Raw genomic sequence first — 26,604 nt, 5'->3', positions numbered from 1 at the left:
CACACGCACGCTCCTATGAGCCGCATTCACACCCACATACACGCTCCCACGAGCGGCCCGCACACATACACCCACGCGCTCCTACGAGCGAACCTCACACATACACGCGCTCAACCAAAGATAAACTTAATCCCTTAAACACTGAAAACAAACCCTCAGAGCCAGTACTAACATACGTACCCGGTTTTCAAACAAAACAAAACAAAACAAAACAAAACAAAACAAAACAATAGCCCACTAGACAATAACAATGCTCGGCTCAGTTTCCCAGAACTAACAGCTTTTTATATTGTCTCTAATTGGCTGCCTCGGCGCAGGTGAGCTCCTTCCTCACCTGACCGAGGTGCCTTCTGGGAAACTGGGTCAAAACAAACATAACACACAGCCACAGTGCCCTCTAGGTTGGCAGATTTAATTAAATTAAATCACATCCCACTTTTAAAGGGGTCATACAGGCCTACATGCACTTTTTCAAGCTGTTTGGACTGAACTGTGTGTTAGGAGAGTGCGTACACAACCACTCTACAATGATAAAGAGACCCTCCAGTGATTTTCTTTTCATTTATTAAAATAACATGCTCCTTCTGAAATCAGGCCAATCTCAAATGCCTGTCGATGTGACGCCACACTGAAGGAGGCCGCTCCTACACTAGTTGATTGACACTGGTGTTTTAGCAAAGACCCGCCCCGAGTGAGAAGACGCTGTCGGCCATTGTTGTTTCACCGCTGGAGCAAAATGTCGCCTAAGCGAGCGTGGTGTGCAGTTGTTGGGTGTAATAGGGAACACAGCAGTTGTCATTCACTACCGACATCTGAGCTGCTGAGGATGCAGTGGCTGAATTTAGTTTTTAAAGCTAACGTCCCCGCCGATTTATCTAAATGCGTTCATGTTTGCACTAATCATTTTTCACCAGACTGCTTTATAAACGCGGGTCAATATAAAGCAGGTTTTACTAGGAAGCTGCTCCTAAAAAATGGATCTGTACTAACGCTTCGTGTTCCTGCTTCATCTTCACCAGGCTCAGTGAGTGTAATTTCTTTTTCTATAAATCTTTGCAGATCGCCTTTTCTAATAATCACGATGAATGCGGAGTGTAAGTTAACTTATACTCTCACACTCTAAAAAATGATTCTGTGGCCTTGTAAATTTCACAGTTATAAACAAGTTATGTTACCTTAATAAAATCTCTAAAAGATGGCAGCGCGGCAGTAGCACGCAGCGGCCGCTCCGGAGCCAAAATGGTGCTACGTTGTTTACGTTTTGTGTGTAGCGCGTTTATTTTTCTATGTGTATGGATATCTTCGCAACTGGTGTCCGTACATACAACAGCCAGACACTTTTAAACCTAAATAACCCGGTTAATGATATCGACGATGAGCTGCGTGAAAAGCTACGCGACCTCGGCTTGCTGCGTGAACCAGGCCTCGAAGCCTCGGCGTTGCCTGATGCCGGAGGCCGGAGGAAGGGTCATCGGAAGCGGTGCGCGAGGAAGCGGAAGCGCGGCAAGCGGGCGGAAGTCTGTGCTAGGCTAAAAACAAACCCTAGCCGGCCGGCTCTCCCGTCCATCATCTTATCTAACGTCTGCTCCCTGGACAATAAACTGGACTACATCCGACTCCAGCAGGCTACACAGCGTGAGGTTAGAGACTGCTGTGTCTTTGTTTTCACGGAGACATGGCTCAGCGACAGAGTACCGGACGCCGCTATTCAGCTAGACAGGCTAGCCTCGTTTCGCGCCGACAGAAATGCAACTCTGTGCGGTAAGATTTGCGGTGGCGGCTTATGTGTTTACATCAACACGAAATGGTGCAAGAACTCTGTGCTAGTTTCTAGTTATTGCTCATTGCTAGTGGAGTTTGTGATTGTTAGATGCAGACCTTTTTATTTACCGCGGGAATTCACCACTGTTTTCATTATCGGAGTGTACATTCCACCTAGCGCTAATGCTAAGGAAGCGCTATGGGAACTGTATACAAAGATCAGTGAACTGCAAAATACACACCCGGATGAACTGTTTATTGTTGCTGGAGATTTTAACCATGCAAATCTCAAGTCAGTGCTTCCTAGATTCCATCAATATGTGGACTTTGCAACGAGAGGGAAAAACACGCTGGATCTTGTTTACACAAACATCCCCGGCGCATATCGGGCAGAGCCCCGCCCCCACCTCGGCTACTCAGACCACATCTCTGTTATGCTAATTCCAGCATACAGACCACTCGTCAGGCGCTCAAAACCGGTTCTGAAGCAGGTGAAAACCTGGCCAGCAGGAGCCATCTCTGCTCTTCAGGACTGTTTCGAGAGCACTGACTGGAACATGTTTAGGGAGGCTGCAACTTACGGCGACTTCACTGACTTGGAGGAGTACACGTCATCAGTGACCAGCTACATCAACAAGTGCACCGATGACGTCACTGTCTCCAAGAACATCATCTCACGACCCAACCAGAAACCGTGGATTACTGCGGAAGTGTGTGCACTTCTGAGGACCAGAGACTCTGCCTTCAAAGCGGGAGACAAGGTGGCCCTCAGAACAGCAAGGGCCAAACTTTCTCGGGCCATCAGAGAGGCAAAGCGCGCACACGCCCAGAGAATCCACAATCACTTCAGGGACAGCGGCGACACACGGCGCATGTGGCAGGGTTTACAAGCCATCACTCACTACAGGACGACATCAACTGCCTGTGACAGTGACGGCTCCCTTCCAGATGCGCTTAATAACTTCCATGCTCGGTTTGACAGGCAGAACGACGTGGCGGCGAGAAAGACCACCCCTTCTCCGAACGACCAGGTGCTGTGTCTCACTACAGCTGAGGTGAGAAAAACTCAGGTACGCAGAGTCAACCCACGTAAAGCTGCTGGACCAGACAACATCCCAGGCAGAGTGCTCAGAGAATGTGCTGAACAGCTGGCAGATGTTCTCACCGACATCTTTAACATCTCTCTGAGCAGCGCCGTCGTTCCCACGTGCTTCAAGGCCACCACCATCGTCCCCGTGCCCAAAAAGTCTACTGTGTCCTGTCTCAATGACTACCGTCCCGTTGCACTCACACCCACCATCATGAAGTGCTTTGAGCGGCTCGTCATGAGACATGCCCTCCTCACTGGACCCACTGCAGTTTGCGTATCGTCCTAACCGCTCAACGGACGATGCCATCTCCACTACACTACATCTTGCCCTCACACACTTGGACAAGAAAGACACATATGTTCGAATGCTGTACATAGATTTCAGCTCAGCATTCAACACTATCATCCCCCAACAACTGATTGGGAAGCTGAACCTGTTGGGCCTGAACACCTCCCTCTGCAACTGGATCCTGGACTTTCTGACCGGTAGGCCTCAGTCAGTACGGATCGGAAACTGCACCTCCAGCACCACCACACTGAGCACTGGGGCCCCACAAGGCTGCGTGCTCAGTCCCCTGCTGTTCACACTGCTGACTCACGACTGTGTAGCAACACACAGTTCGAACCACATCATTAAGTTCGCTGATGACACGACCGTGGTGGGTCTCATTAGCAAGAACGACGAGTCAGCGTACAGAGAGGAAGTGCAGAGGCTAACGGACTGGTGTAAAGACAACAACCTGTCTCTAAATGTTGACAAGACAAAGGAGATGGTTGTTGACTTTAGGAGGACACGAGGCGACCATTCTCCGCTGAGCATCAACGGCTTCTCTGTGGGAATCGTCGAAAACATCAAATTCCTGGGTGTCCACCTAGAGAAGGACCTCAGCTGGTCCCTCAACACCAGCTCCCTACACAAGAAAGCCCAACAGCGTCTCTTCTTTCTGAGAAGACTGAGAAAGGCCCAGCTTCCACCACCGATCCTGACCACCTTCTATAGAGGAACTATCGAGAGCATTCTGAGCGGCTGCATTACTGTCTGGTTTGGGAATTGTGCTATATCGGATCGCAAAACCCTACAGCGGATGGTGAGGACAGCAGAGAAGATCATCGGGGTCTCTCTCCCCTCTATTGAAGACATCTACACCACACGCTGCATCCGCAAAGCCATCAGCATTGTGGCTGACCGGACACACCCCTCTCACACACATTTCACACTCCTGCCATCTGGAAAAAGGTACCGAAGCATTCGGGCACACACATCCAGACTGTGCAACAGCTTTTTTCCACAAGCCACCCGTCTCCTCAACAAAAAGGGACTGGACTGATAAACACACACACACACACACACACACACACACACACACACACACACACACACACACACAGACACACTAACACAAACATTATCACACAGCTTAACTCAACTACCTCAAAATATTGGGACTGGACTGACTAATCAACACAAGTGCAGACACACTGACCTACACCACCAAATTATCGTACACACCAACCTGTAAATGCTTCACTGTTTATCTTTTTGCACAATGATTACTGGACTAATTTTTGCACTAGAATGTTTACTAGAATGTTTACGTTTACCCACTACCTCAACACCATATTTTATGTTCTGTAACTGTTACGTTTACGTTTACCCACTACCTCAACACCATATTTTTATGTTCTGTTATGTCGTGGTTGCGCACTGTCACTTTGTTGTTGCTCTTGTTTGCACATTTGCACGTGCACTTTATGTTGTCTGTTAAAATAGTTACACTTAGCTAGTTAGTTTTTGATAATTTATGTTGTAATTTATGTTAGGTCTCTCTGTCCTGTCTCTGCTAGCCAGTTAACTAGGCCTCTTGGTTAGCTAGTATTAGTGTCTCTGTTAATTTATGTTGTAAATTTATGTTGCATGTAGCACCTTGGTCCTGGAGGAACGTTGTTTCGTTTCACTGTGTACTAACTGTATATGGTTGTAATGACAATAAAGCCTACTTGAACTTGAACTTGAACTAAAAGTCACATACATGATTGTTTGAGTTAGACAAATCAAAATAAATGCCTAAAAAAAACAATTATTCATTTTGTCTTAAATTTACATTATAATTTAAGTTTACTTCACTAGTAAAAATCAGTTTTTGACTAACTTTGTTATATTTTTAACATGCACTTAATATTTTTTGATATATTTCAATCAAAATATCTGTTAATGGAGTAATTGTACTGATTCGTTTCAAGAACTACAATTATCACTCATTCCAACTCAATATTCTTTATGTTTAACAACAAAAACTTAAATAATTAAGTAAATTGCCCTGTGCAAGTGTTCATGGGAAGTCTGGTGTAACATCAGAGACAAGAAGGCTGTGAAGATGAGGGAATGGACATGAAGCACCTGGAACATTCTGGAACATTCCTTACAAATCCTGGTGAGTAAACAGCTAACACAAGTTACTGTAATAATGACTCTGTCTGCCTGCACACACAACTTTATAGGGTGTGAGTTACTGTTCTGAATCCTGTCACAGCCGAGCTCCAGAGCTAACGATAGCTAGCAACAGGCCAGTCCTGGGGTTCAGTGTGATTTAGCTTGTTTTTCCAACCACCAAACTGCTCAGCTAAAGCGGCGTTAATACAGACACTTAAACTCTGGTGTAAAAGGAGAGATTTAACACCGAGCAGCAGCGCGTGCATGTCCGCGTTTCCTCCGGGTTTCTCGGTGTAACCGGCGGCGGTTGTGCCGCAATATTTGAATTTCTCCCGCCAAATGCGGTGATTTTGCGCAGCCAACCGCCACTGTGGAGAGGATATAAAACTAACATGTTCAAATAATTACCGCATGTGTAACATTACACACCTCACACACTGAACCGCGAGTCTGCTCGGTCACTCCCACACTTTAAGGAAGAAACTCAGAACAAATCCGGTTTAAACAGCAGAAATGACGTGCAGTGTCCGGGTTCTGGTACTGTTTTATCCGTTACTGTATATGAGTATTTTTAACATGATTAAACACTGAGCACGCAGCAGCAGATGTTATAAAATAAATGTGCTAAGTACTGTACTAGTAACTAAAGCTATGAAATATAAAGATTTAGTGAAAATACAACATTTCTCTCAGAATTAGAATTGGGAGAAAGTAATATGAAATTAAAATATTCAAGTGAAACATTATGTAAGTAAAAGAAACTAAAACTGATTGATTGTGTGTGTGTGTTTGTGTGAAACATGTTATATATTTTCTATATCTCTTTCACAGCACCAACACCACTAATGAAGAGAAGTTGAATGGAGATAAAACAGGAGGTAAATGTCAACTTGTTAAATGTTACCGAAGTATTAAATGTGTAACCATTAGAAATAGACTATTAGCCCAAAAAGTATGTATTTGAACAGAAGTACTATTTTACCAGTCTGGTAGACTTTATATTAACAATCACACTTGTACTTACTTGTATACTATTGTTCCTTTTTCAGGTGCCAGTTTATGGGATGGCGGTGTAAACTCTGCACATTTGTCGTATCATCAAAAGGAATTTCGATCATTATGGAGTGAAGCATGGTGCTCTTGGTGATGGATATTTAGTGTCCTGTCTTCATTTAGACTGTCATTGCTTCTTTAAGACCTGAGAAGGTCTGCACACACATTTGTATGGATCCCACAGTTTGCAGGAAACTGAAGTGTGAAGGTGTGCAATCTTTCAGATGTAAAATGTGACTCATTAGATTCTAATACAAAAGTCTACTTTCCACATGTTAACTGTATAATACTTGTGGCAGGAGTATTGTTTCTGAAACTGTTTACTAATAAGATAAATTCAGCTCTTTGTTTATGATCTTGTTACATGTCATTTGCAAAGTAAACCAGGTTGAGTTTAGACTTCATGTCTTGTCAAATTTGGCAAATAAATGTTTAATTAAAATGAAAATGTATGTATTGTTTCTTTCATTCAGTTAAAATATTTAGTAAATGTAGCACATTTGTTTGTTAAATAATAGTATAATTTTCAGTATCTTCTACCTTCCATTTCAATTATATCTACTCAATTATTTTACTCATTTTTACTTTGCATTAACTTTTGATTTTCATTACATTTACTCAATTTTGTACATCATGTACTAAATATAGTTATTCAGGTCTACTTAATTTTTTTACTGACTTGTACTCAATTCATGAAGTATATTTTACATGATTTTTTATATTTTTTTATATTTACTCAATATTTTTAAGTGTAAAAATGTTTCACCAAAAAAATTGAGTACAGCACAGTTTTATTTTTTAGAGTGTGGGTGAAACAGAGAGCAGGAATTGATTTGCATTTATACAGTGTGTAGGGTGGGAGGCAGTTCAGCTATAATAGCTGATGTTAATTGATGTTAATATGGAGTCCAGGTAGTTATTGAAGACTCAGGTAGACTTGTATGAAGTTCCAGTCCTGAACTATCGAACAGTCAAGTCCCCAGAGAAACAGTTGCCAACACCATCTCCTAGGTAGAGAGAATCATCCCCAGACACCAGACGCATCCCAGAGAGACACACGGGGCATTCATGTGACGAGATCTTCAACCATTAGCGGGGCACCAGGATGGGTCAAACAGGTCCGGAGGGCAGAGGGAGTCTGGATCACTGGCAGCTCAGGAACGACATGTGTAGCTCGACAGAGAGAGAGAAAGAGTGAAAGGGGAAGACAGGGGAAGAGAGGAAGGAGAAAGGGGGAGAAAGAAGAAGATGGCAGTTAGGTATGGTCACAGTCACACAATGTATAATGTGAATGTATATTAACTGTAGAGTGCAAGCAGAGACTCCGGCAGGACTAACTATGACAGCATAACTAAAAGGGAGAGCCAGAAGGAAACACAAACATGAGGGCTTCCTGAGATGTAAAGCAAACAATCACCTCACCGTCAGCAAACCTGAGTGATCAATGAGAGTGAGGAAGACAGCATCCAAACATACCAGTTCACCATAATACTCTACGTCCATGAGTCCCCCAGATCTGCTCCTTTACCTATGGCAAATTTATTTATAAAAATGCTTGGCTAAATAAATAGGTTTTTAGCCTGGACTTAAACACTGAGACTGTGTCTGAGTCCCGAACACTATTTGGAAGACTATTCCATAATTTTGGGGCTTTGTAAGAAAAAGCTCTGCCCCCAGCTGTATTTTTCATGATACGCGATACTGACAAGCAGCCTGCATCCTTTGATCGAAGTGGGCGTGGCGGTTCGTAAGACACTAGCAGTTCGCTCAGGTACTGCGGCACGAGACCATTTAATGCTTTATGATGAAAGAATGCTATCCTGGTAATATTATCTACATGAGCTTCAAATGAAAGGCTGGAATCAATAATCACACCAAGGTTACGGTGTGATCTAAAATTTTACTCCTAGCTGTATGCGGTCCTATGACTAGAACTTCTGCCTTATCCGGATTTAGCAGAAGGAAGTTAATTAGCATCCAATTTCTAATGTCCTGCACACATTGCTCAACTTTAGTAAGCTGTTTTTTCTCATCAGGTTTTGCTGAGACATATAACTGTGTATCGTCAGCATAACAATGAAAACTAATACCATGCTTATGAATTATGTTGCCCAGAGGAAGCATGTAAAGGGAAAAAAAGCAGTGGAACTAAAACTGAACCCTGCGGAACGCCAAACTCCACTAGAGAACATGCAGAATAATCACCATTTAAAGGGGTCATACAGCACTACATGCACTATTTTAAGCTGTTTGGACTAAACTGTGTGTTAGGAGAGTGCGTACACAACCACTCTACGATGATAAAGAGCCGCCCAGTGGTTTTCTTTTCGTTTATTACAGTAACATCCCCCTTCTGAAATCAGGCCAATCGCAAAAGCCTGTCGATGTGACGCCAAACCGACAGAGGACGCTCCTACACAAGTTGATTGACACTGGTGTTTTAGCAAAGACCCGCCCCGAGTGAGAAGACGCTGTCGGCCATTGTTTTTCGCCGCTGGAGCAAAATGACGCCTAAGCGAGTGTTGTGTACAGTTGTTGGGTGTAATAGCGAACACAGCAGTCGTCATTCACTACCTAGGGTTAGTGACCTAGAATACCTACCTAGGGTTAGGTATCTGAGCCACTGAGGGCGCAGTGGCTGAATTTAGTTTTTAAAGCTAACGTCCCCGCTGATTTACCTAAATGCGTTCATGTTTGCGATAATCATTTTTCACCAGACTGCTTTATAAATGCGGGTCAATATAAAGCAGGTTTTACTAGGAAGCTGCTCCTAAAAATGGATCTGTACTAACGCTTCGTGTTCCTGCTTCATCTTCACCAGGCTCGGTGAGTGTAATTTATTTTACTCTGACTCTTTGCAGATCGCCTTTTCTAATAATCACGATGAATGCGGAGTGTAAGTTAACTTATACTCTCATAGAACATAGTTATGGCTTCTTCTCTGTGTACATCCGTCTCTATATAATCCCTAATCGCCCGTTTATAATAAACAATGCATTAAGGTGATTGTCTAGTTGCAAACTGTGTACGTAGTCGGAAAACTATATTATGCTTACCTTTGTTACGTTAGATGGTTTATAACGATGTCTGTCGAAGATTAAGAAGTCATGTAAACACATCAGTAAACACATCGCGTTCGTATCTCTCTCAGTAAGCTTCTCCGCTTTATGTTGTTGTTGCTCGCGGCAGCGCAACAGCCCGTTAATTCATGCACATGCAGTGATGAGAAAGACAAACGGGTCGATGCATGTCCATTCTTTTAATTTCTGCGTTGTCAAGCGATATTACAAACTTCCGCGTAGGTTCCGTACTTAAATCAAACCAAAAACGACTGAAGAAAACAGACTCGGGCTCTATAGTCCATAGTTTTCCAGTTTGGACTGCATTACCCACAAAGCACTGCGTCGCTATACCCGACGTGTCACGCCCCACAGAAGGGGGGGGGGAGGGGGGGTTTTACACAATCCTTTTGAATTTTTAATTAACGTATAATACAAACTTTTCATTAGGACCCTAAAGATCATATTCAAATTTAATGAAAAATATAATGTGTAGGACCTTTAAGTCTACATACTGATAACGATGGGTCAGATAGGATCTGAGCCAGGAGAGGGCTGTACCCTTAATTCCTACTACATTTTCTAATCTGTGAAGAAGAATAGCGTGATCAACAGTGTCAAAAGCTGCACTGAGGTTGAGTAATACAAGCATAGTTACACAGCCCTGATCAGAGGCCAATAGAATGTCATTTACTACTTTAACGAGCGCTGTCTCTGTACTGTGATGAGGCCTAAATCCTGACTGATACAGTTCATGTATGCCATTTCTATGTACATATGAGCATAGCTGCTCCGCTACTATCTTTTCCAGAATCTTAGAGATAAAGGGGAGGTTTGATATTGGTCTGTAATTGGACAGCTGACAGGGGTCGAGGTCAGGTTTCTTAATTATTGGTTTGATAACTGCTAATTTAAAAGATTTTGGAACATAACCAATGCTGAGTAAAGAATTAATTATTCTCAACAGGGGTTCTGTTATTGCTGGTACTATCTGTTTAAGAAAATGTGTCGGTACAGGATCTAATATACAGGTTGATGAATTTGATTAGGTTGAGTGATTAGACATTAAAAAAATATATTTCAAAATTCATTTTGGTAACTAATCAAATTTAGGCCGCTCGTGGCTTAGCGGTTAGCATTTTATTCTTGCACTTACAGGGTCTAACAAATAAACAAAACCTCCCCCCACACCTGACACACACACACACACACACACACTCTGGCTCTCTCAACCTGTCTCCCTAAGCTGTGCTTTACACAGGCCAAAACAAGCTCTGTTTCATATCCCACACACAGCGCTCGGCCAGTGCTTACACATCAGGCTCACTGACAGGACTCGCCTTCAGTTCGGACCAGAGTTCTTACAGCGGTGCGACCTGTTTTTGTCCGGTTTTTACACACGACACGCACGAAATGCGCAGTCCCCCGGCTCGAGCTGCAGGCGCGCGGCGCACGTTTATGGCTACTGCGCGAGAGTGCGGCTGTCTAACTGACCGTGTCGGGCCTCGGAAGAAAGAGGAAAGGCCTTTCTCACTAAACGTGTGCTTGAACGCTTGAGATCTGCAGTCAGGACTCGGATATTCGCAGAGAAATGTCCGGAGAAAACACACATTTGCTATCGTGTGACGGAAGCGCAGTCATTCAGCGGCTGCCTGGTTGAGTCTACACCGCTCTCATGTGTGCTTTAAGATCAGAGGGGAGGGAGGTTCCAGTGTTTTACTGCGCGCTCAGCGTTACACTCGTTTATTCTACTTAGATCCCTGAGAGAGAGATGGCAGAAGTGGCTCCCGCGCCCGCCGCCGCGCCGGCCAAAGCGCCCAAGAAGAAAGCAGCTTCGCGGCCAAAGAAAGCCGGGCCTAGCGTCGGCGAGCTGATCGTCAAAGCGGTTTCCGCGTCTAAGGAAAGGAATGGCGTGTCTCTCGCTGCCGTGAAGAAAGCTCTGGCTGCCGGTGGATACGACGTGGAGAAGAACAAGTCCCGCGTCAAGCTCGCCGTCAACAATCTGGTGAAAAAAGCGGTCTTGGTTCAGACCAAAGGCACCGGCGCGTCTGGCTCTTTTAAGCTGAACAAGAAGCAGACCGAAGCCAAGAAAACCGCGCCCAAAGCGAAGAAGCCGGCCGCCAAAAAGCCCGCGGCGGCGAAGAAGCCCAAGAAGGTAGCGGCCAAGAAACCCGCCGCCGTCAAGAAGTCTCCTAAGAAGGCAAAGAAACCTGCCGCTGCCGCCAAGAAAGTCACCAAGAGCCCCAAGAAGGCGAAAAAGCCGGCGACCCCTAAAAAGGCAGCGAAGAGCCCCAAGAAGGCGAAGGCGGTTAAGCCCAAGACTGCCAAGCCTAAAGCATCCAAGACTGCCAAGCCTAAAGCGCCCAAGGCGAAAAAGGCAGCTTCTAAAAAGAAGTAAACATGTTAAGTTTTTCTTTCATATTTCCCCCTGAACGGCTCTTTTAAGAGCCACCCACGTTGTCATTTAATGAGCAATAATCCACTTTTTTTGTTAAACTACATGAATAGAATAACCACATAATTAATACTATAAGATTCTAAGGAATCCTGTTATTTTAAGATTTTTCTGAAGTATACACTTTAGTCTAGTCATGTAGGTAAACCGGAAGTATAAAAGGCTTTTAATAATGCGTGTGAAAAAGCAAAGGACTGTAAACAAAACATTAGGAGATTCGGTTGTGTGGGATACACTCTCCTTGTAGATGTGGCCTCTGAAATACAACAATTGTTGATTTTCGTTTGCAAGTTTAGCATTTATTTTTTTCTAAACCTTTGTTTTCTGAATGAAATGATCGTTGTGGATATGTTTGTGAATTGTGAATGTCATTGTAATCACTAATGTGTTTTCTCAATGAAAAAAACATATTTTAAAAAGCATCGAAACTATTTCTGTTATCTTGTGATGAGACAGGGGGCGGGCCTGGAGAGAATTTAATGGCGTGTTAGTGATTGGCTGGTTTGTTACAACGATTGTAGCCAATGAGGATGCAGCAGTTTAGGCTATATTAGAGAGCGCTAGAGAATGATTGCTTACACTTTCTGTCCGAACACGTTAACGTAGTAAATTATGTCTGGAAGAGGCAAAACCGGTGGAAAGGCTCGCGCAAAGGCCAAGACTCGCTCATCCAGGGCCGGACTGCAGTTCCCCGTGGGCCGAGTCCACAGGCTTCTCCGCAAAGGGAACTACGCCGAGCGCGTTGGTGCCGGCGCTCCGGTCTACTTGGCTGCTGTGCTGGAGTATTTGACAGCTGAAATTCTGGAGTTGGCTGGTAACGCCGCCCGCGACAACAAGAAGACCCGTATCATTCCCCGGCACCTGCAGCTCGCCGTGCGTAACGATGAAGAGCTGAACAAACTGCTCGGCGGAGTGACCATCGCTCAGGGTGGTGTGCTGCCCAACATCCAGGCTGTGCTTCTGCCTAAGAAGACCGAGAAGCCGGCCAAGACCAAGTAATTTCATCCACTGCTGCGTTTCAGTATCCAAAGGCTCTTTTAAGAGCCACCCAATTTTCCTTTAAAAGTGCTTTTTCCTCATCAGTTCAGAAACACTGAATAAATAGGAATTATAAATATTTTGTAATAAGGTTACCTGAGAAATAACTTGTTCGTTCGAGATTTCTTCTATATGTGTACCTACTAGCATCAGTAATTCTACAGTGTCAGTTGAGTCAATTAAATTGTTTGTTAAACGTTTTATCATTCAAGTCTATTTGAGTTGAGCAAGAATATGAGATCGGAATGGTATTTTCAGAGTGGAACCAATGTTCTCCAGTCAGGGTTTAATTGTGTGCGACACTATATACTGGCTATGGGAGAGTTGTGTTCGGCAGACAGTAATATTTTGAGCTACAGTGTTGCAGAAATGTTTTTCTGGAGACTTTCATGGAATGAATAAATGTAAAGATTTAGAGAACATTTAGAGAATGAGAATAAAATGTGTATGAAATTTGCTACCATGTTTTAACGTTGCACTATAAATGTAATTATTTTATGTTGTATATGTACAAAACAATGTATAACCTTTGTTTTAAAACGCAAGCGGCGCGCTCGGTTTTGCATAAAGATAATGAGGGAATTTCAAATCGAGTCGGTGGGAAAAGAGCAGCCAATAAAAGAGGAGCCTCGTTACGTTACGGAGTGACGTAACGCGTTGGAACCAATGACAGGCGGCGCTTTAAAGACGCCCAATCAGCGCAGCCGAGCGTTAGGCTGTAAATAGGCCGCGCTCTCTCGTGTACTTCATTCTGTTTTTCTCTCTTAAGAAGCATAAGCAGCTCGTAAGCGATGGCAAGAACCAAGCAGACCGCGCGTAAATCCACCGGCGGTAAGGCGCCTAGGAAGCAGCTCGCCACTAAAGCTGCCCGTAAGAGCGCGCCGGCTACTGGCGGCGTGAAGAAGCCTCACCGTTACAGGCCCGGCACTGTGGCTCTGAGGGAGATTCGCCGTTATCAGAAGTCTACCGAGCTGCTCATCCGTAAGCTGCCGTTCCAGCGCCTGGTGAGAGAAATAGCTCAGGACTTTAAGACCGACCTGCGTTTTCAGAGCTCGGCTGTCATGGCCCTGCAGGAGGCGAGCGAGGCCTATCTGGTCGGTCTGTTCGAAGACACCAACCTGTGCGCTATTCACGCCAAGAGAGTGACCATCATGCCCAAGGACATTCAGCTGGCCCGCCGTATTCGCGGAGAGCGCGCTTAAGCATTAAACTCCTTCTAATCTACACAAAGGCTCTTTTAAGAGCCACTTCATTGTTTCAGAAAAGTCGGCAAGTTTTTAATAGGGTTCGGTTTGTACGCTTTTTCGTACACATTGACTGCAATGAAAAGCTTACATGATAATCATACATCTATATAATGTTTGACCAAAAACATTTGATGAACATGCATTTGATATAAAGACTTGTTATAAACCCAATAAGAATGAAATAGCAAGCAAGAAAGTAGCAACAACTCATTTTATATGAAATAATTCTAACTCTCTTTCTCTTACACACACATGCTTTCATTTTATTTTAAGGTTCATTTCTCTTCCAGGTTTAAATAATGCGTTAAACTGTTCTTAACCCAGTCCAGGATTAAAAAATTTAAAAAGCTAGCTTTGACAACAGAGTTAATTGTACGTTTCTGGCAGTTGGTTTTACATAAAATTTAAGGGAATTGGTCTCAGGGAAAGTGTCAACACAGGCTCCACTGTGACAAAAAAGAGGCCGCCACAATGTAAAAAAAAAAAGTACAATTACAAGTAACAATTTGGACAGCTTTTTTAAGTTTACTCAACTTTTAGAGAAATTTGCTGGCCAAATTATAATAAAAATATGAATCTGACATGACGATGTCGACTTGTAACATGTCCCCAGTCCAGATTTTAAGGTAACTCAACTTGTAATTCAAATATGCAAGTAGTATTGGTTGTAGGTAGAGTAGCCAAAAAATGTACTTCAGTAAGAGTAGCTGTACATCAAAATAAAATTACTTTAAGTAGAAGTAAAAAGTAGCCTTTCAAAATATTACACAATTATGAGTTAAAAAGTATTTGGTGAAAAGATACTCAAGCATTGAGATATTGTTTCATATATATATATATATATATATATATATATATATATATGTTGTCTGACTCCATGTGGTTATTGTTACTGCGTCTGATTGGTAAAACAGTCATTCGGTAGATCTACCGGCTGCATGTGTAGAATAAATGGTTGGAAAAGTGTCGAGTCGAGTGCAGCCGAATGTAGCGGAATGAGAGTAGCGTTTCTTCTCCACTAATCTACTCAAGTAAAAGCAAAAAGTATGATACAGTAAAACCACTCACAAAGGTAAGTTCACAAAGTTACTCAAGTAAATGTAACTTATTACTACCCACCTTTGGTTGTGGGCTCAATTAATTATACTTCTCTGGGGTTGACAAATTTCTATCGACTCAAAAAGGTAAGTCTCCCGTTGATGTAGTTTGTTACAGCGATTATTTTTCTAATAAAAACAAGTTGGCCTAACAATACTCAGACAATTACAACAGACATTACAAAAAAAAAAATTATTCTTTCAAAACTAGTCAAAGTTAAAACAGCGATCTGCATAAAACAGGAGAATACACATTTTATTTTGCTTAAAGATTAATAAAATACATGAAGACCACCAGATGCTAATCACTATCTTACTGATTCTTTTACAACATCATAACCGTTTTTAAACACTAGCAAAGATTAAAACTAACAAAGACTTTTGAAGACCAAATTTCCCAATGTGTCAGTCACAAAAAAAAAGCTATGGCAACAAGAACTTCCTGTTTTTGTATCGTTGCCGCGAACCTTTCGTGTTTGTATTAGCGTTTAATTATATTGCTTTTTTGTTTATACAACAATAAAATTAATAGCAACTAGTTTTTACATCTACATACTATTTGGCTTCGTCTTTTTTCCAGTTTTTTTTTGCCCTTTTTGGAGAACACGCGAGTTTCTTCTTCTAAGAACAACAAACGGAATTTAGCTCCAAACAACTAAACTCCGTCTGGGTGCCGCAGGTGGAGATAAGCAGCCTCCGACTCTGGCATTAGAGCCCTCACAGCGGGGCGAGTGGGTGATGACTCGGCGGCATACTCGTTCAGCAAAAGCTAACGCTAAGGCTAGCCCACTGGAGGAAGCCCACCAGAGCGAAGGCGATGTCCGATGAAGTAGTATGCTCTGGTCCCATCCCAATGAGACGTGGCAACATAGCTTACAGCAGGTTATGGTCGCTGAACCGCTGGATGTCCAGGTGGTGCTCCGAAAACAATGTGGGCTTCATAGACAATTGAAAGACCTTTGAGGGCAAAACTGGCCTGTTAGGGCGGGACAGTGTCCATCCCACTCGGTAAGCTAGCTGCATAGAGTTGTCACCCAGGGTTCACTGTATTGAGACTGTGTCTGTTCCCCGAGTTAAGCAAAAATGTAGAAAGACCCAGAAAGTCTGTTTTAGTAATTTAATTAATATAGATACCACAAACGTGGATCACACTGAATGTGTAGCCGGCACCTCTGATCTGAAGCTAAGACTGTTAAATATTAGATCTCTTACATCTAAAGCAGTTATCGTTAATGAAATTATCACGGATCAGGAATTTGATATACTCTCTTTAACAGAAATCTGGATTGAACAGGACGAGTATGTAGCTCTAAATGAAGCTAGTCCTCCCGGATGCAGCTACATACACCAGCCTCTGTTAACTGGTAGAGGAGGAGGCGTCGCAGTTATTCACAATGATAATTTGACTATTATACAAAAACACGGACACAAATTTAATTCATTAGAAGTTCTCTATAGTAACATAAGTGTAGCTACAAATATTAAGTCAGCTCAGTCGATTCCACTAATAGTCATTTACAGACCTCCAGGGCCGTACTCTGAATTTCTTAGTGAATTTGCAGATTTCCTCTCAAACATAGTCGTTTCTGTAGACAAGGCGTTAATTGTTGGAGATTTTAATATTCATTTTGAGAATCCAGAAGACCCTCTGAGAACAGCATTTATGTCCATACTGGACTCAGTAGGAGTAAATCAGTGTGTAGTAGGACCCACTCATAAAGCAGGTCACACTTTAGATTTAATAATATTCTTCGGAATAAGTATAAAAAATTTATTTAGAAGTCCATTGTCTGAAGCTATATCAGATCACTATCTTGTCTCAATTCAAGTGTGTCATAGTAATAAAGTACTCACAGTGCCATGCTACTGTACTAAACGTATATTCACATCAACTACCACACAGAGTTTTATCAGTAATCTCCCAGAGTTCCCAACTTATAATAAGGCGATTGAATATCTAGAGTCGACGCTCCGTTATACCTTAGATAATGTAGCTTCAGTTAAAAGAAAAAATATTAAAGATAAGAAATTCGCTCCCTGGTATAACAATCAAACACGCTCTTTAAAACAGACCGCTCGAAAATTAGAACAAAAATGGCATTAAACTAAATTGTTAGTCTTTCAAATAGCATGGAAGGAGAGCATCCTGAACTATAGAAAAGCTCTTAGTGTAGCTAGATCAACATATCTCTCCACTCTTATAGAAAATAACAAAAATAATCAGAGATTTTTATTTAATACCATAGCCAAAGTAACCAGAAATAAGACCACTGCAGAAATCTCCACAACAACATCATGCAATAGTGAGGACTTTATGAACTTTTTTAATAATAAAATTGTAAATATTAGGCATAAAATTGAGGCTTTGAAACCAAACAATGTGATTGATGCAGTTAAACTAGCCATGTCAGATCAGAACATAGAATACTTTACTCCCCTTGAAGAGAATGAACTAATTTCACTCATCTCTTCTGCAAATTCATCAACCTGTATATAAGATCCTGTACCAACACATTTTCTTAAACAGATAGTACCAGCAATAACAGAACCCCTGTTGAGAATAATTAATTCCTCACTCAGCATTGGGTATGTTCCAAAATATTTTAAATTAGCAGTTATTAAACCGATTATTAAGAAACCTGACCTCGACCCCTGTCAGCTGTCCAATTACAGGCCAATATCAAACCTCCCCTTTATCTCTAAGAATTTGGAAAAGATAGTAGCAGAGCAGCTATGCTCATATCTACATAGAAATGGCATACATGAACTGTATCAGTCAGGATTTAGGCCTCATCACAGCACAGAGACAGCACTCGTTAAAGTAGTAAATGACATCCTATTGGCCTCTGATCAAGGTTGTGTAACCATGCTTGTATTATTCGACCTCAGTGCAGCTTTTGACACCATTGATCACGCTATTTTTCTTCACAGATTAGAAAATGTAGTAGGAATCAAGGGTACAGCCCTTTCCTAGCTCCGATCGGTATCAGTATGTAGATTTAAATGGTGATTATTCTAAATGTTCTCTAGTGGAGTTTGCTGTTCCACAGAGTTCAGTTTTAGGCCCATTGCTTTTTTCCCTTTACATGCTTCCTCTGGGCAACATAATCCGTAAGCATGGTATTAGTTTTCATTGTTATGCTGACGACACACAGTTATATATCTCAGCAAAACCTGATGAGATAAACCAGGTTACTAAAGTTGAGCAATGTGTGCAGGACATAAGAAACTTCCTTCTGCTTAATCCAGATAAGACAGAAGTTCTAGTCATAGGACCGCATACAGCTAGAAGTAAGATTCTAGATCACTCTGTAACTTTAGATGGCCTTTCTGTTCCATCAAGTGCAACAGTAAAAGACCTCGGTGTAATTATAAATTCCAGCCTTTCATTTGAAGCTCATGTAGATAATATTACCAGGATAGCATTTTTTCACCTCAGAAATATTGCGAAGATAAGAAATATATTGTCGCTAAACGATGCAGAAAAACTAGTCATGCTTTTATCACCTCTAGGTGGGACTATTGTAATGCCTTACTGTCTGGTTGTCCAACTAGGTGCATAAACAAGCTTCAGCAATCCAGAATGCAAATCAAATTAAAAAACAAATTCAAATCAAATTCAAATTTCATTTGTCACATACACAGTCATACACGACTACCAGTGACCTTAAAATAAAAGCTTAAACGTAAGAAATTAATATGAATAAAAGGTAATACGGTAGAAAATAAAGTTACCTGGAAAATATACTGTACAAGTAAAAATAAAGATATATTGCAGAAAAATGAAATTAACTAGTAAAATATACTGTGCTAAGTAACATAAAATAAATATATACTGTACAAATAAAAACAAAATATATATAATATAGAAATACAAAAGAGGAAAATAGAAATTTGTCCATATAAGTAATGTAAAAATGGCTGAGGTGTGCAAATATGCATAAAGTGACTTCTTAAAGTGTCTTATTATTAAAGTGATTTGTGCAGTGGTCCATAATGAAAGTATAAGTATATAGTGCAAAAAGTGTGCATGAATGTGTCCATAGTGTCCATGAATGCCCAGTCAGTGTTGGATGTAAAAAAAGATGATATTAGTCCTGTATTGTGTTGTGGTTGAGAGACCTTATCGCCTGCGGGAAGAAGCTCCTCCTCAATCTCTCTGTATTGGTCTTCAGGGAGGGGAATCACTTCCCAGACCACAACAGAGAGAACAGTCCATTATTGGGAGGGCTGAGGTCCTTCACCATCTTCCTGGCCTTAGTCCAGCACCGTTTGCTGTAGATCGAGTGCAGGTCAGGGAGCTCGGTGCGCATGATTCGTTTAGCTGAACGCACCACCCTCTGCAGCAGCTAGAGTCCTCACTAGAACCAGAAGATATGAGCACATCACCCCTATCTTATCTTCACTTCATTGGCTCCCTGTGAAATTTTGCATTGATTTTAAAATACTACTTCTGACATATAAAGCATTAAATGGTCTCGCACCGCTGTATCTGAGCGAACTGCTGGTGTCTTACAATCCGCCACGCTTACTTCGATAAAAGGATGCAGGCTGGTTATCAGTACCACGTATTATGAAACCTACAGCTGGGGGCGGAGCTTTTTCTTACAAAGCCCTGAAATTATGGAATAGTCTTCCAATAAGTGTTCGGGACTCAGACACAGTCTCAGTGTTTAAGTCCAGGCTAAAAACCTATTTATTTAATCGGGCATTTTTATAAATAGATTAGCCTTAGGTAAAGGAGCAGATCTGGGGGACTCATAGACGTAGAGTATTATGGTGAACTGGTATGTTTAGATGCTGTCCTCCCCACTCTCATTGATCACTCAGGTTTGTTTATGGTGAGGTGATTGTTTGCTTTACATCTCAGTTCCCCCTCATGTTTGTGTTTCCTTCTGGCTCTCCCTTTTAGTTATGCTGTCATAGTTAGTCCTGCCGGAGTCTCTGCTTGCACTCTACAGTAAATATACATTTACATTATACATTAAATGACTGTGACCAGACCTAACTGTTATCTCTTCTGCTCTCTCTCCTGCTCTTTCTCTTCCCTCTCTCCCCGTCTCTCTCCTTCCCTCTCTCTCTGTCGAGTTACACTTGTTGTTCCTGAGCTGCCAGTGATCCAGACTCCCTCTGCCCTCCGGACCTGTCTGACCCATCCTGGTGCCCCGCTTCTGGTTGGAGATCTCGTCACATGGATCCCCTGTGTGTCTCTTTGGGATGCATCTCGTGTCTGGTTCTTTCTACCCAGAAGACAGTTCTGGCCTCGACTGGTGTTGGCTGTAGCTGTTTCTCTGGGGACTTGACAGTTCGATAGTTCATGACTGGAACTTCTTACAAGTCAGTCTACCTGGGTCTTCAATAACTACCTGGACTCCATAGTAACATCAATTAACATCAGCTATTATAGCTGAACTGCCTCCCACCCTACACACTGTATAAATGCAGATCATTTACTGCTTTCTGTTTCACCCAGATGAGGATGGGTTCCCTGTTGAGTCTGGTTCCTCTCAAGGTTTCTTCCTATTATCATCTCAGGGAGTTTTTCCTTGCCACTGTTGCCCTCGGCTTGCTCACCAGGGACAAACTGACCATTTTGATTCATACAAATTCACATTTCATACAAACTTAAATAATTCTTTTGACTGTGTAAAGCTGCTTTGCGGCAATGAAAATTGTTAAAAGCGCTATACAAATAAAATTGAATTGAATTGAATTGAGGTACAGGATGGCCACAACAACTGCCCGAGTCACACCAGGAACACACGATCCCTCCATCAGTGCTCAGACTGTCCGCAATAGGCAGTCCATGAGGAGGAGATGCACTGCAGTACTTCAAGCAGCTGGTGGCCACACCAGATACTGACTGGTACTTTTGATTTTGAGCCTCCCTTCATTCAGGGACACATTGGGAAACATTTTTAGTTTATGTCTTATGGTGTTGACTCTTTTAGTGTTCATACAAATATTTACACATTAAGTTAACTGAAAGTAAAAACAGTTGAAAGTCTGAGGACGTTTCTTTTTTGCTGAGTATATATACACACACAAAATCTTTCAAAAAGTGATTTTGGTAAACATCTCACTGGAGTATTCTGTGATAAGCAGTACAATAGGCTTCATCTTATCTTTTTTCCCCCCTAAAAAATGTGGGGTATGAGCTCCAGTAAATAAGGTCTGCAGGACGTACACAACGAATGCAAGCTCAAAATTGAGGTTTACAAGAGCTGAAGTCAATAATAAAAGTCTAATAGAACATTATAAAAATTTATTATAGTGGATTTATAATAGAACTAAACAATCCCAGTCACTTTATACATATGAATCAAAAACAGGAGTTAAATATTTAAATAGTAGAAGTTTTTCATTGTTCATCCAAATCTTAGTATTTATGTTGTATTAAATGATATTCCTTTGGGCGTCCGAGATTCATGGTTTTATTTTTGCATCTAAAAGTGACAAGACTTTTATTGTAGAGCTTCTACACGCTAGTTCTGAACAGCTCTGTACTGCTAGAAACTACTTTGATCTAGAACAATTCAGCTTAAAAATTATATGATTTACAAGTGGTTCCTAGAAATTTACTACACAAACCTACACGGCAGGAAATCACTCTTTGACGGACAACATGGGTGGCTCTTAAAAGAGCCGTTGTGTTGATGAAGGCGGCGGTGACGCGCTTTACTTGGAGCTGGTGTATTTAGTCACGGCCTTGGTGCCCTCGGACACGGCGTGCTTGGCCAACTCACCGGGCAACAACAGGCGCACGGCAGTCTGGATCTCCCGGGAAGTGATGGTGGAGCGTTTGTTGTAGTGAGCCAGACGAGAGGACTCACCGGCAATGCGCTCGAAAATGTCGTTGACGAACGAATTCATGATCCCCATCGCCTTGGACGAAATGCCGGTGTCGGGGTGAACCTGCTTCAGGACTTTGTACACGTAGATGGCGTAGCTCTCCTTCCTGGACTTTCTGCGCTTCTTGCCTCCTTTGCCGGCGGTCTTGGTCACGGCTTTCTTCGAGCCCTTCTTGGGAGCGGCCTTGGCTGGCTCAGGCATGATGCTGTTACTTCTGGATGAAACTGAGAGAAGAATGAACAGCTCCGCCTCGAGGGCCCTCTATGTACAGGTCACATTGTAATTAAGCACAAGCCAAGAACGGATTTTGATTGGTCTATATTCAAAACCTCAACACGTGAGGGACCTCCTACCACCTCAGTCTCTTCCTGTTACTCCTCCCCCTCCGCTTCGCTTTGTGTCCCTTCCCGCCGTTTTAGAGTCGCGGGTTAATTTATTGTTCTTTATAATAAATAAATAAACCAGGATATTTACAATAATTTAATCCAGAAAATAAGTATATCACGTGTTCGACCATCAAAAGATATTCTGTACATATAATTTGTAAATAAACGTTATCCTTTTGCGTCCACATTTTCAACTAGTGTGTGTGTGTGTAACAACATTTAAATGCTTTGTTCATGTCTTGTGATGCTTTAAATGGATTCGAAAGTCTTTTAAAACGGTTTCCTGATTATTTGGACAAGGCGAGAAATCCAACACATCTAGTTCTCTCAACTGCCCGCAGATAGACAAGTATTAAACGATGATGTTTTGTAGACGGTGCTTAATAAGCTTAAGATGCATTTTTACACAAAGGTGGAGACAGGAGCTCTTTTGTTGGAGATGTGGGTGGCTCTTAAAAGAGCCGTTGTGTTCGTGTCGTTAGCCGGTGGAGTGTTTAACCGCCGAAGCCGTACAGGGTGCGTCCCTGACGTTTCAGAGCGTACACCACATCCATGGCGGTGACGGTCTTTCTTTTAGCATGCTCGGTGTAGGTGACTGCGTCGCGGATGACGTTCTCCAGAAACACCTTGAGAACACCGCGAGTCTCCTCGTAGATCAGACCGGAAATACGTTTCACTCCGCCACGGCGCGCCAGACGGCGAATAGCGGGCTTGGTGATTCCCTGGATGTTATCGCGGAGAACCTTACGGTGACGTTTAGCGCCTCCTTTCCCGAGTCCTTTCCCGCCCTTGCCTCTTCCTGACATCGTGCTGCTTTCACGAAATTAACTTTCTGAATAATATCCACGGTGCAGCTGTCACGTGTTTATTCGTCTCCAGCGGACCTACTTGAGACCAGGCGATGGGGCGGGACTAATACTACCCGTCGAGTAATACAATATTTTTAATACGTTTTCTCCAGTAATGATGGTACAAGGAGAAGTGATGTTTTCCCCATAAAAAAATATATAAAATGAGCGATTATATTTTATACCAAATAAATCATTCATCATTAGTGTAAGTGTAAACACTGACATAGACCACTGAAAAAAAGCAGGGATTTAGAGCATATCTGTGGCCTTCAGGTACCTTTTCTAACCTTTTCCAAGTCCACTATAACTTTAAGGCACCTAGAGCAGCACTGCAGCTAAGGCTCCTGTTCATCTGATCAACACAAACATCTGAGTACACTTTCAACCCAGTCCAATGAAAGTTTTAATTCAGTCATTCATGAAATGAATTCATGAAATGAAAGTCTAGAGCACATAAAAAATTGAAAAACAAAGGATATCACTGAGACCATGAGGGATGTGTTGTGGCTCATCAGTGTTGGTCATCTAGCTGTACGCTGTGTTGTCAAATGGAATTGTAATGTTACATCTAAAACATGTCCTGTTGAAAACTGTTCTGATAATGAGTCGATTGAACACTTACTAATAGACTGTCACTACTTAGCTGAGATATGGCACAAGATGAATTCAATTGGATTGACTAGAAATATAGACGAAAAATCATTAATGTAGGGAATTTTTGTAGAACATTTCTCAAAAAAAGTTAAAAACTATTTAATGTTAATACCTTTATTTGGCTAATAATTTGCATAGCTAATAACAAAATATTAAGAACATGATGTAAAATGACATCACAACAGTGACAAATCTCTGCTGACAATGTTTTTAAACAGATTTTAATAGAATTAAGACAACAAAAGACCATTGACCGGAGGACTGCAAATAAGCATTCATGGGACATGATAAAAATATAAATCAAGGCCAACGTAAGTATCAGTAGTACTTTATAATTCACAAAGTATAATGGCATATCTGTTGAAACATCGTTACATATCAGTGTATAATTGGTACATCAACTAACAGTGTAAAGGTGAAGCATTTTTGACCATGCGTATGTAATGTGTTGTGAAACCACAGTGCTAACCATTACCCCACCATGCTGCATGGGAAATTATATTTATTTATTTATTTATTATTATTATTATCATTAGTAGTAGTAGTAGTAGTAGTAGTATTACCTTAGATTATTTTCTTTTACTGATATAACTAACCTAAATGTTAGAGCATTTAGAGACAAGTGAGTTAGGGAAACAGTCACTTACTAAACTCGGCCACAAGATGGCAGGCAATATCCATCCAAAACATAAATTTATTATAACCTCTTTAGACAAGGTAACACATCAGGTCAGGGGCTTTTCACATTTGTAAACTATGAGACAGCTGAGATCATTTCATTTATTGTAATAGGGTTACTGGATGAATAGTTTCCTCTACATGCCGCTCGGCGCATTGGGCGACAGGTATAAATCCGTTGTTTCTGTGCCAGTGATTCACAGGGTCAGTCGTCACTGTTGAACAAGGTCCTTCACCCCGAAGTGCTCAAACACAATAGGGTTGCTGAGAGCTTGTAAATTATGATCTTGTAACGTAGGGCAGGTTTCGGAAAAAAAAGTTATTTTTTTTTATATTCATTTAATTATTAAAATGTAAAAAAAAAAAAAAAAAGGCTCTGAATGTTAGTAAGGTACTATAAACTTATGTTTTCAGATTTTTCCTTATAAAGACACATACTAATTGAGTGGGATTTACTTGAAAAAGGTATTTAGTTTTTCAGGTCGCTTTGAATGTAGTTTTTTAAAGCATTTCTTAGACATTGCCACAGTTTTTCTTAATTTTTGGCAGCCTAAGTTTCATCTCTTTCTTTAAATTATAAGACAGCCTCAATGATTATGACGTATCAGATGTTGATAACATGTGATAACAAAATGATAAAGTTATTGGGATGTGAAGAGACTTTAAACCCTAATAACAAAAATGTTTCCCGGGGTAACGCCTTTCTCCTTCACATTTAAAATGAAAGCCGACCCATCTCAGGGCTCGGAGGGGTTGTTATGTGTTCACCCTGTTGGGGAAAGGTGTTTGGGTTAGTGGCTTCGGCCAGGGGGGTATTCCAGAAAGCAGGTTATGTGACATACCCGGATAAGTTTGAGGGTAAGTTAGTGGATAATAATTATTTTTAATAATAAATCCTAGTTTCCTTCCTAGTTGCCAGTAAAGGATCTGTATAAGGTCCATCTTCAAAAACAAATAAGAGAAAGTGACATGGAGATGGACCTTAAATGGAAAAGAAAAGGCTATCCATTAAAAAAGCAACACTAGAAATTGAATTACTGGAGCGTCACCTTAAGGTGAGAACTTGTGCGTATATTAATCTGTTGCATGTTAAAAGTGTTGTGTGTATATAAAGCAATGTCATTAAAAAAAGACATTTTATTTCATTTTACTTTTATTGTTTTTTAGGAAATAAAGAAATGAACTGAGCAGCAGACCAGTGCAAACAATTTAATAAAAGTAATTTTAACAAATCCTGTCTTCCATCTCTGTTGTGTGCAAAAATCTGTAAAGGTTCCTCTGGGCCTCTTCTTCAATACAAGAAAGGTGTCTCTCTCCTCTTATAGTGGCAATGTGGTGAAGCACAACACAGGATCAGGTTCAGGGTAGGGTGTCATTAAATACGGCAGACAAGGGTATCCTCTGTCCCCCAGCAAGTAACCATTGTACTGTCCTGTAATGACTCAAGTGTACAATACAAATATATATATATAAAAAAAAAAAAAAAAAAAAAAAAAATATATATATATATATATATATATATATATATATATATATATATATATATAAAACATTGAATAGAGCAAAACATACCCTGCTGAAATGTCTGGCATAATGATGACTCGTGGAGAATTCTGGAATCATGTACAGATCCTGGCCATTTTGCATCATCATTAGTAATGATGTGAGTTGCCTCACATATTAAAAAAGTAAAAAGTTTAATGAGTTTAACAAGGCAAAAAATTAAGCACACAAAATTAGGTTGTTACCTGAACATTGATACTATGAATAAATTTCCTATTAACATCGTCTCCCTCATTTATTGAAGAAGCTTTAATAGGAATGTGTTTGACATCAACGCACCCAATTACATTTAGAAATCCTGAAATAAAAAGTCATATATGGAAGGATTAAGTGTGTGTGTGTGTGTGTGTGTGTGTGCAGGATGAATACATGTATACAGTGGATATAAA

The 26,604-nt window shown here is 41.4% G+C and overlaps 5 protein-coding genes across 5 annotated transcripts; 3 read left to right on the top strand and 2 right to left on the bottom strand.

Moving 5' to 3' along the window:
* Nucleotides 1–11,138: 11,138 nt before the first annotated feature.
* Nucleotides 11,139–11,792, top strand: LOC128543062 (histone H1-like). The gene has a single exon (XM_053513365.1). It carries the CDS (start codon nt 11,166–11,168, stop codon nt 11,790–11,792), a length of 627 nt encoding a protein of 208 aa, XP_053369340.1. The 5' UTR covers nt 11,139–11,165.
* Nucleotides 11,793–12,446: 654 nt separating this feature from the next.
* LOC128543214 (histone H2A-like) lies at nt 12,447–12,911 on the top strand. The gene has a single exon (XM_053513583.1). The coding sequence runs from the start codon at nt 12,462–12,464 to the stop codon at nt 12,846–12,848; it is 387 nt and encodes a 128-aa protein (XP_053369558.1). The 5' UTR covers nt 12,447–12,461; the 3' UTR covers nt 12,849–12,911.
* Nucleotides 12,912–13,659: 748 nt separating this feature from the next.
* On the top strand, nt 13,660–14,095 carry LOC128543102 (histone H3). Its single transcript, XM_053513435.1, has one exon. The coding sequence runs from the start codon at nt 13,679–13,681 to the stop codon at nt 14,087–14,089; it is 411 nt and encodes a 136-aa protein (XP_053369410.1). The 5' UTR covers nt 13,660–13,678; the 3' UTR covers nt 14,090–14,095.
* Nucleotides 14,096–19,522: 5,427 nt separating this feature from the next.
* LOC128543146 (histone H2B-like) lies at nt 19,523–22,284 on the bottom strand. The gene is made up of 2 exons (XM_053513495.1): nt 21,978–22,284; nt 19,523–19,592 (listed from the first exon to the last, which is right to left on the bottom strand). The coding sequence occupies exons 1-2, from the start codon at nt 22,282–22,284 to the stop codon at nt 19,552–19,554; spliced, it is 348 nt and encodes a 115-aa protein (XP_053369470.1). The 3' UTR covers nt 19,523–19,551.
* A 673-nt stretch (nt 22,285–22,957) lies between these two features.
* LOC128543261 (histone H4) lies at nt 22,958–23,284 on the bottom strand. Its single transcript, XM_053513633.1, has one exon. It carries the CDS (start codon nt 23,273–23,275, stop codon nt 22,964–22,966), a length of 312 nt encoding a protein of 103 aa, XP_053369608.1. The 5' UTR covers nt 23,276–23,284; the 3' UTR covers nt 22,958–22,963.
* Nucleotides 23,285–26,604: the final 3,320 nt, after the last annotated feature.

This window comes from Clarias gariepinus, chromosome 2 (genome assembly GCF_024256425.1).
Source record: "Clarias gariepinus isolate MV-2021 ecotype Netherlands chromosome 2, CGAR_prim_01v2, whole genome shotgun sequence".
Lineage (NCBI taxonomy): Eukaryota > Metazoa > Chordata > Actinopteri > Siluriformes > Clariidae > Clarias > Clarias gariepinus.
Note: the sequence above shows the minus strand (reverse complement) of the source record. Positions and strands in the feature narration are given on the sequence as shown.

Excerpts from the sequence above, each read along its gene's own strand:
- LOC128543102 (XM_053513435.1), top strand. The coding sequence starts at position 13,679 with ATGGCAAGAACCAAGCAGACCGCGCGTAAATCCACCGGCGGTAAGGCG.
- LOC128543062 (XM_053513365.1), top strand. The coding sequence starts at position 11,166 with ATGGCAGAAGTGGCTCCCGCGCCCGCCGCCGCGCCGGCCAAAGCGCCC.
- LOC128543214 (XM_053513583.1), top strand. The coding sequence starts at position 12,462 with ATGTCTGGAAGAGGCAAAACCGGTGGAAAGGCTCGCGCAAAGGCCAAG.
- LOC128543146 (XM_053513495.1), bottom strand. The coding sequence starts at position 22,284 with ATGCCTGAGCCAGCCAAGGCCGCTCCCAAGAAGGGCTCGAAGAAAGCC. Across the intron at positions 19,593-21,977 it reads CGTGCGCCTGTTGTTGCCCG|TGAGGACTCTAGCTGCTGCA; the intron begins GTGAGTTGGCCA and ends TTCTGGTTCTAG.
- LOC128543261 (XM_053513633.1), bottom strand. The coding sequence starts at position 23,275 with ATGTCAGGAAGAGGCAAGGGCGGGAAAGGACTCGGGAAAGGAGGCGCT.